The 10,000-nt window shown below is 34.7% G+C and overlaps 1 protein-coding gene and 1 long non-coding RNA gene across 4 annotated transcripts in view; one reads left to right on the top strand and one right to left on the bottom strand.

Annotated features, from left to right (window-relative positions):
* prdm16 (PR/SET domain 16) overlaps positions 1 to 4,791 on the bottom strand; it is a 311,758-nt gene extending 306,967 nt beyond the window's left edge. The window contains exon 1 of one of the 3 annotated variants that reach the window (XM_062965609.1): positions 4,588 to 4,791. In XM_062965609.1, coding sequence (XP_062821679.1) covers positions 4,588 to 4,624 — 37 coding nt within the window. In that variant the 5' untranslated portion in view covers positions 4,625 to 4,791. The remainder of the gene's footprint in view (positions 1 to 4,587) is intronic. The other 2 variants (XM_062965608.1, XM_062965611.1) reach the window with 2 other exon arrangements.
* On the top strand, positions 1,921 to 4,468 carry LOC134294472 (uncharacterized). The gene is made up of 3 exons (XR_010001360.1): positions 1,921 to 3,852; positions 3,979 to 4,184; positions 4,392 to 4,468. It is a non-coding gene; the product is annotated as an uncharacterized LOC134294472 (long non-coding RNA).
* Positions 4,792 to 10,000: the final 5,209 nt, after the last annotated feature.

The raw sequence follows: 10,000 nt of genomic DNA, 5'->3' as shown, positions 1-10,000 counted from the left end.
ATATTCCTCACAACCTCTGAGGATGCCTGCCATAGATGTGGGCGAAACGTCAGGAGAGAATGCTTCTGGCACATGGAGATATATTCCTCACGACCTCTGAGGATGCCTGCCATAGATGTGGGCGAAACGTCAGGAGAGAATGCTTCTGGCACATGGAGATATATTCCTCACAACCTCTGAGGATGCCTGCCATAGATGTGGGCGAAACGTCAGGAGAGAATGCTTCTGGAACATGGCCACACAGCCCGAAAGACACACAACAACCCTGTGATCCTGGCCATGAAAGCCTTCGACAACACATTATTATTATTATTATTATTATTATTATTATTGACACAACGATGTTGTATGACACAGCAAACAAGATATTATTATTATTATTATTATTATTATTATTATTATTATTATTATTATTATTATGGGAAGGAAGCGAAGGAAGGAAAGAGGAAGGGAAGGAAGGAAAGGAGAACAGGGAAGGGAAAGAAAGAAGGAAAGAAAAAAAGTGAAGGAAGAAAAGAAGACAAGAAAAGGAAGGAGTAAGGGAAGGAAGCAGGAAATGGAAGGGAAAGAAAGAAAGCAAAGGAAGGAAGGAAGAAAAGAAAGGGAAGGGAAGGGAAAAGAAGAAGGGAAGAAATCCATGAAAGGAAGGAGAGACAAAAAAGGAAAGGAGAAGGGAAAGGAAAGGAAGGAAGGGAAGGAGTAAGGAAAGGAGAAGGGAAGAAAGCGAAGGAATGAAGAAAAGGAAAGGAAGGAGTAAAGGAAAGAAGAAGAGAAGGGAAAAGAAGGGAAGAAAGGGAAGGAAGGAGTAAGGGAAAGAAGAGAGGAAGAGAAGGGAAAAGAAGGGAAAAAGTGAAGGAAGGGAGGAGGAAAAGAAAGAAGGAAGGAGTAAGGGAAAGAAGAGAGGAAGAGAAGGGAAAAGAAGGGAAAAAGTGAAGGAAGGGAGGAGGAAAAGAAAAAAGGAAGGAGTAAGGGAAAGAAGAGAGGAAGAGAAGGGAAAAGAAGGGAAAAAGTGAAGGAAGGGAGGAGGAAAAGAAAGAAGGAAGGAGTAAGGGAAAGAAGAGAGGAAGAGAAGGGAAAAGAAGGGAAAAAGTGAAGGAAGGGAGGAGGAAAAGAAAGAAGGAAGGAGTAAGGGAAAGAAGAGAGGAAGAGAAGGGAAAAGAAGGGAAAAAGTGAAGGAAGGGAGGAGGAAAAGAAAGAAGGAAGGAGTAAGGGAAAGAAGAGAGGAAGAGAAGGGAAAAGAAGGGAAAAAGTGAAGGAAGGGAGGAGGAAAAGAAAGAAGGAAGGAGTAAGGGAAAGAAGAGAGGAAGAGAAGGGAAAAGAAGGGAAAAAGAGGAGGAAAAGAAAGAAGGAAGGAGTAAGGGAAAGAAGAGAGGAAGAGAAGGGAAAAGAAGGGAAAAAGTGAAGGAAGGGAGGAGGAAAAGAAAGAAGGAAGGAGTAAGGGAAAGAAGGGAAAGGAAGGAAGCGAATGAAGAAAAGAAGACAAGGAAAGGAAGGAGCAAGGGAAAGAAAGAAAGAAAGAAGCAAGGGAAAGAAGCAGGGAAGGGAAAAGAAGGGAAGAAAGCGAAGGAAGGAAAGAAGAAAAAGAAAGGAAGGGAAAGGAAAAGAAGAAAGCGAAGGAAGGAAGGAAAGAAAAAGGAAGGAGTAAGGGAAGGAAGAAGGGAAGGGAAAAGTGAAGGAAGGAAAGAAGACAAGGAAGGAAGGGGTAAAGGAAAAGAAGAAAGGAAAGGAAGAAGTAAGTGAAAGAAAGAAGAAAAGGAAGGAGGAAGGGAAAGGAAGGAAGGAAGGAAATGAAGGAAAGGAAGAAAGAAAGGAAGGAAGGAAGCAGGGAAGGGAAAGAAAAGAAGAAAGCGAAGGAAGGAAAGAAGAAAAAGAAAGGAAGGGAAAGGAAAAGAAGAAAGCGAAGGAAGGAAGGAAAGAAAAAGGAAGGAGTAAGGGAAGGAAGAAGGGAAGGGAAAAGTGAAGGAAGGAAAGAAGACAAGGAAGGAAGGGGTAAAGGAAAAGAAGAAAGGAAAGGAAGAAGTAAGTGAAAGAAAGAAGAAAAGGAAGGAGGAAGGGAAAGGAAGGAAGGAAGGAAATGAAGGAAAGGAAGAAAGAAAGGAAGGAAGGAAGGAGCAAGGGAAGGAAGCAGGGAAGGGAAAGAAAAGAAGAAAGCGAAGGAAGGAAAGATGAAAAAGAAAGAAAGGAGCAATGGAAGGAAAGAAAAAAGGAAGGAGTAAAGGAAAGAAGAAGGGAATGGAAGAGAAAAGGAAGGAAGAAAGAAAGGAAGAAAGTCAAGGAAGAAAAGAAAGGAGTAAAGGAAAGAAGGAAGGAAGGAAAGAAAAAAGGAAGGAGTAAGGGAAGGAAGAAGGAAAAGTGAAGTAAGGAAGGAAAGAAGACAAGGAAGGAAGGAAGGAATAAGGGAAAGAAGAAGGGAAAAGAAAGAAAGAAAGAAAGTGAAGGAAGAAAAGAAAGGAAGAAAAGGAAGAAGGGAAAGAAGAAGAAAAGACAAGGAAAGGAAGGAAGGAAGCAAAGGAAGGAAAGAAAGAAAGAAAGTGAAGGAGTAAGAAAAGAGTCCCATAAATAAATATTAAAGGGAGGGAAGGAAGGAAGGAAGGAAAAGAAGGGAAGAAGGAGACTTTCTCGCCCTCTTTTCTTGGCAAACCGGGAATTCACTCAAGACGGGAATCTCTGTCTGTCTGGTCGAAGCCTTTCGCGGCCGGAATCGCTGCCTTGCTGCGAGTTTTCCGGGCCGCCTGGCCCTGTCCCCTACTTGGCGCCTTAGTCTTGGTCTCTGAGCAGCCCCGAGGCCTCTCAGCACCCCCAAAAAAGGGAAGGCGAGGCCTCCTCCACCCCGGGAACCTCCGTGGCCTGGTCCGCAAGCCGCGAGCGCCCACGGTTTCCAATTGAGCCCAGAAAACGCGACGGAAGAGACTGAGAGACGCGCAAGAAAGGACTTGGATTTGGAGGAGAAAGAGGGGCAGAAAAGGGGGCAGAAAGGGGGAAGGAGACCCCGCTTTGGGGGCAGACTTCTGGGGAGAGTCGGGGCCCCAAGCGGGGACGGAGCCTCGGCTTTTGGAGAGGTTTTGGGGAGCTTTTGGGGCGCCTTTTGGAGAGGTTTTGGGAAGCGTTTTAGCGAGGTTTTGGGGAGCTTTGGGACAGGCTTTTTGACGCTTTTGGGGAGCGTTTTGGAGAGGTTTTAAGGAGCTTTTGGAGAGGATTTTGGGACGCTTTTGGGGAGCTTTTTGGGGAGCTTTTGGAGAGACTTTGGGAAGCTTTTGGGGAGCTTTTGGAGAGGTTTTGGGAAGCGTTATAGAGAAATTTTGGGGAGCTTTTGGACCGGCTTTGGGACGCTTTCGGAGAGGTTTCTGGGGAGCTTTTGGAGAGCCTTTGGCGTAGCTTTTTGGGGAGCTTTTGGAGAGGTTTTGGGAAGCGTTTTTAGAGAGGTTTTGGGGAGCTTTTGGACCGGTTTTGGGACGCTTTGGAGAGGTTTTTGGGGAACTTTTGGAGAGACTTTGGGGTAGCTTTTTGGGGAGCCTTTGGAGAGACTTCTGGAGAGGTTTTGGGGAGCTTTTGGAGAGTCTTTGGGAAGCTGTTGGGGAGCCTTTGGAGAGACTTTTGGAGAAGTTTTGTGGGATGTTACGGAGAGGTTTTGCGGAGTGTTATGGAGAGGTTTTGGGGGGCTTTTGGGTAGCTTTTGGAGAGCTTTTTGGGGAGATTTTGGAGACTTTTCCGGGGAGCTTTTTGGGGAGGATTAGATGAGCTTTTGGAGAGACTGGAGAACTTTCTGGGGAGCTTTTGGAAAGGTTTTAGGGAGTCTTTGGGGAGACGTTTCTGGAGAGCTTTTGGGGACCTTTTTGGGGAGCCTTTGGGGCAGTTTTGGGGACCTTTTTGGAGAGGCTTTGCAAAGCTTTGGGGGGCCTTTTTGGGGGAGTCCTTGGAGAGGTCTTGAGGAGCTTTTGGAGAGCTCTCTGGAGAGGTTTTGGGGACCTTTTAGGGAAGTTTTTGGGCAGCTTTTTGGAGAGGCTTTGCAAAGCTTTGGGGGGCCTTTTTGGGGAGGTCTTGAGGAGCTTTTGGAGTGCTCTTTCGGAGACGTTTCGGAGAGCTTTCTGGGGAGATTTCGCGGTGGTTTTGGGGACCTTTTTGGAGAGGTTTTGGGGACCTTTTAGGGAAGTTTTTGGAGAGCTTTTGGGAAGCAATTCGGAGAGGTTTCTGGGGAGATTTCGGGGTGGTTTTGGGGACCTTTTTGGAGAGGTTTTGGGGACCTTTTAGGGAAGTTTTTGGAGAGCTTTTGGAAAGCAATTCGGAGAGCTTTCTGGGGAGATTTCGGGGTGGTTTTGGGGACCTTTTTGGAGAGGCTTTGCAAAGCTTTTTGGGGGAGTTCTTGAGGAGCTTTTGGAGTGCTCTCTGGAGAGGTTTCGGAGAGCTTTCTGGGGAGATTTCGCGGTGGTTTTGGGGACCTTTTAGGGAAGTTTTTGGGAAGCAATTTGGAGAGGTTTTTATGAGGTTTTGGAGAGGATTTTGGAGAGCGGGGTCCCCACTTTCTCCCTCTCTTTCTCCCTCTCTGGAGCCCCCCCCTCCCCCCCTCCCCCCGACCCCCCCGGGACCTACTTTTGGGCAGTTTCCTGGCCCGGGCCTTGGAGCGCATGTTGCCGGCGGCGAGGACGCCTCCCTGGACCCTCCGCAGCCGCGCTTCTGCCTCATCTCCCCGGCATTGCCAGCCCGGACACCTCCGCACATGCGCACAGAAGGGCTCCCGCCTGACACCCCAAAACAGGGGGGAAAGCGAGAGAGAGAGAGAGAGAGAGAGTGGGCCTCCCCCCTCCTCCTCCCTCTCTCTCTCTCTCTCTCTCTCTCTCCTCCTATCCTCTGCTTCCGACACTTTCTCCCTCCCTCCCTCCTCCCTCTCTTTTTCCTTGTTCTGCCCCTTTAAGAAAAGGCTCCCCGTCCTTAACTCGAGACACGACAATCTGGAAAAGAAGGAAGAGACTTCTCTCTCTCTCTCTCTTTCTCTCTCTTTGGTGACTTAATTCGGATTATTTTTGGTCTTCCTGGAGGTGGGTGGGCTGGCAACACTGGGATCCTGCCTTGGACTTATTATTATTATTATTATTATTATTATTATTATTATTATTATTATTATATTGTCTCTGCTCCTGGCAACACTGGGATCCTGCCTTGGACTTATTATTATTATTATTATTATTATTATTATTATTATTATTATTATTATTATTATATTGTCTCTGCTCCTGGCAACACTGGGACCCTGCCTTGGACTTATTATTATTATTATTATTATTATTATTATATTGTCTCTGCTCCTGGCAACACTGGGACCCTGCCTTGGACTTATTATTCTTCTCCTTTATTATTAGTATAGATATTATTATTATTATTATTATTATTATTATTATTATTATTATTATTATATTGTCTTTGCTCCTGGCAACACTGGGACCATGCCTTGGACTTATTATTCTTCTTTATTATTAGTATAGATATTATTATTATTATTATTATTATTATTATTATTATTATTATTATTATTATATTGTCTCTGCTCCTGGCAACACTGGGATCCTGCCTTGGACTTATTATTCTTCTCCTTTATTATTAGTATAGATATTATTTTTATTATTATTATTATTATTATTATTATTATTATTATTATTATTATTATATTGTCTCTGCTCCTGGCAACACTGGGATCCTGCCTTGGACTTATTCTTCTTCTCCTTTATTATTAGTATAGATATTATTATTATTATTATTATTATTATTATTATTATTATTATTATTATATTGTCTCTGCTCCTGGCAACACTGGGACCCTGCCTTGGACTTATTATTCTTCTCTTTTATTATTATTATTATTATTATTATTATTATTATTATTATTATTATTATATTGTCTCTGCTCTCCTTTATTATTAGTATAGATATTATTATTATTATTATTATTATTATTATTATTATTATTATTATTATTATTATTATATTGTCTCTGCTCCTGGCAACACTGGGACCCTGCCTTGGACTTATTATTCTTCTCTTTTATTATTATTATTATTATTATTATTATTATTATTATTATATTGTCTCTGCTCTCCTTTATTATTAGTATAGATATTATTATTATTATTATTATTATTATTATTATTATTATTATTATTATATTGTCTCTGCTCCTGGCAACACTGGGACCCTGCCTTGGACTTATTATTCTTCTCTTTTATTATTATTATTATTATTATTATTATTATTATTATTATTATTATTATTATATTGTCTCTGCTCTCCTTTATTATTAGTATAGATATTATTATTATTATTATTATTATTATTATTATTATTATTATTATTATTATTATATTGTCTCTGCTCCTGGCAACACTGGGATCCTGCCTTGGACTTATTATTCTTCTCTTTTATTATTATTATTATTATTATTATTATTATTATTATTATTATTATTATATTGTCTCTGCTCTCCTTTATTATTAGTATAGATATTATTATTATTATTATTATTATTATTATTATTATTATTATTATTATTATTATTATATTGTCTCTGCTCCTGGTAACACTGGGACCCTGCCTTGGACTTATTATTCTTCTCTTTTATTATTATTATTATTATTATTATTATTATTATTAAAATAAATAAATATTATTATTATATTAATATTATATATTATTATATTATATTATTTACTTATTTAAATAAATACATATTATTAGCATTGTTCATATTATTAGTATTATTATTAGTACTATTCATATTATTATTAGCATTGTTAGTAGTAGTATTATAATCATTAGTATTATTACTGTTATTGTTAGTATTATTCGTATTATATTGTTAGTGGCATCATTAGTATTGTTAGTATTATTAGTACTATTATCATTGTTAGTAGTATTATTGTTAGTACTATTCGTATTATTATTATTAGTATTGTTAGTAGTAGTAGTATTATTAGCATTATTACTATTGTTAGTATTATTAGTATTATTTTAGTACTATTATCATTATTGGTATTATTATTAGTACTATTCATATTAGTATTATTAATATTATTAGTAGTATTACTATTGCTAGTATTATTAGTAATATTATTAATATTGTTAGTGTTATTGTTAGTATTATTGGTATTATTAGTACTATTATCATTGTTAGTATTATTATTAGTACTATTCATATTATTAGTATTATTATTACTATTGTTAGTAATATTAGTAATATTATTAATATTAGTGTATTCTTAGTATTATTATTATTACTACTATTATCATTGTTAGTATTATTAGTAGTACTATTCATTTGAATATTATTAATATTATTAGTATTGTTACTATTGTTAGTATTATTATTAGTAATATTATTAATATTAGTGTTATTCTTAGTATTATTAGTCATTGCTAATATTACTACTATTGTTAGTATTATTCTTAGTATTGTTAGTGTCATTCTTAGTATTATTACTATTATTGTTAGTATTATTATTAATATTGTTAGTGTTGTTAGTATTATTACTATTGTTAGTATTATTGTTAGTATTGCTAGTGTCATTATTAGTATTATTATTAATATTGTTAGTGCTGTTATTAGTATTATTACTGTCATCGTTAGTATTATTATTACTATTGTTACTATTATTGATATTGTTATTAGTATTATTCCTATAATTATATTGTTACTATTAGTAGATCGTTTATATTATTATTAGTATTATTCATATTATTATTGTTAGTATTATTAGTAGTAGTATTGTTGGTATTATTAGTATGGTTAGTGTTATTAGTATTATTGCTATTGTTATATATTGTTAGCATTAGTTGTAGTATTAATATTGTTAGTATTATTATTAATATTGTTAGTATCATTAGTAGTAGTATTTGTATTTTATATTGTTAGCATTATTAGCTTTATTCGTATTATGATATCGTTAGTATTATTATTACCATTATTATTAGTATTGTTAGTATTATTATTATTATTAGTTTTATCATCAGTATAGTTACTATTAGTATTATTGGAGGTATTATTATACTATTATTATTAGTTTTTTTTTCACTTTTAGTGGTGTGTTTATTTTTAGTCCTGTGCTTCTAATGGTTTTAATTGGATTGTTATCTGCTATTTAATGTTGTCAACTGTGTTTTAGTTGCTGTGTTTTGTTGTATGTTCTGGGCTTGGTTTCCCAGAAACAGCCCGAAAGACTCGCAGCAGCCCAGAGATCCCGACCATGAAAGCCTCCGACAATGTTATTATTACGACTATTATTAGTATTATTAGTCGGCAGGACTGCTGACCTGAAGGTTGCCGGTTCGAATCCAACCCGGGGAGAGCGCGGGTGAGCTCCGCCTGTCAGCTCCAGCTCCACGCGGCTCAATTCGCTCCTGACACGGGGGAAAAAAAATATTATTAGTATTATTAAAAATATTAAAAATTATTAAATTATTAAAATATTAAAAAATATATTTAAAATATTATTAGTATTTAATCCTGTTTTAATGTTTGTATGTTTGAGCTGCCTGGCCAGGTTCCAGAAGCATTCTCTCCTGACGTTTCGCCCACATCTGTGGCAGGCATCCTCAGAGGTTGTGAGATCCGTAGGAAACGAGGCAAGTGGGGTTTATATATCTCCATAATGGGAGAAAGAACTGTTCTCTTGCCATTGGTGTTGCCATTGGTCACCTTGATTAGCATTGAATAGACTTGCAGCGTCAAAGCCTGGCTGCTTCCTGCCTGGGGGGAATCCTTTGTTGGGAGGTGTTAGCTGGCTCTGATTGTTTCCTGTTTTCTGAGTGTTGTTCTTTATTTACTGCCCTAGATTTTAGAGCTTGGTAGCCAGATATTATTATTATTATTATTATTATTATTATTATTATTATTATTATTATCATTATTATTATTATTATCATATTAAAATATTATATTTTATTATTCGATTCTAAAATTGTATTATATTATAATATTATATTATAGATATGATTCATTGTGTGTTATATTATTTTGTTCTACAACTGTATTGTATTATTATATTGTATTGTATTATTATATATTTTAGAGCTTGGTAGCCAGATATTATTATTATTATTATTATTATTATTATTATTATTATTATCATATTAAAATATTATATTTTATTATTCGATTCTAAAATTGTATTATATTATAATATTATATTATAGATATGATTCATTGTGTGTTATATTATTTTGTTCTACAACTGTATTGTATTATTATATTGTATTGTATTATTATATATTTTAGAGCTTGGTAGCCAGATATTATTATTATTATTATTATTATTATTATTATTATTATTATTATTATGGTATATTATTATTATTATTATTATTATTATTATGGTATATTATTATTATTATTATTATCATATTAAAATATTATATTTTATTATTCGATTCTAAAATTGTATTATATTATAATATTATATTATAGAACATTATGATATGATTCATTGTGTGTTATATTATTCTGTTCTACAACTGTATTGTATTATTATATTGTATTGTATTATTATATATTATTTATTATTATTATTATTATTATTATTATTATTTACAGTATTTATATTCTTATATTTATATTATTTACAGTAATATTATTATAGAACATTATGATATGACTCGTTGTGTGTTATATTATTCTATTCTACAACATTATTATATTATTATATTGTATTGTATTATTATATATTATTATATTATTATATTATAGAACATTATGATATAATTCGTTTTGTGTTTTATTATTTTAGTCTACAACTGCATTGTATTATTATATAATATTATATTGTTATATTATAGAACATTATGATGTAATTCGTTTTGTGTTTTATTATTTCAGTCTACAATTGTATTGTATTATTATAATATTATATTATATTATATTATATAACATTATGATATGATTCGTTTTGTATTCTATTACTCTATTCTACAATTATATTATATTATTATATTATATTATTATATTATATAACATTATGAT

Source organism: Anolis carolinensis, unplaced genomic scaffold (genome assembly GCF_035594765.1).
Source record: "Anolis carolinensis isolate JA03-04 unplaced genomic scaffold, rAnoCar3.1.pri scaffold_15, whole genome shotgun sequence".
NCBI classification, from domain to species: domain Eukaryota; kingdom Metazoa; phylum Chordata; class Lepidosauria; order Squamata; family Dactyloidae; genus Anolis; species Anolis carolinensis.
This window is presented reverse-complemented; position numbering and strand designations above follow the sequence as displayed.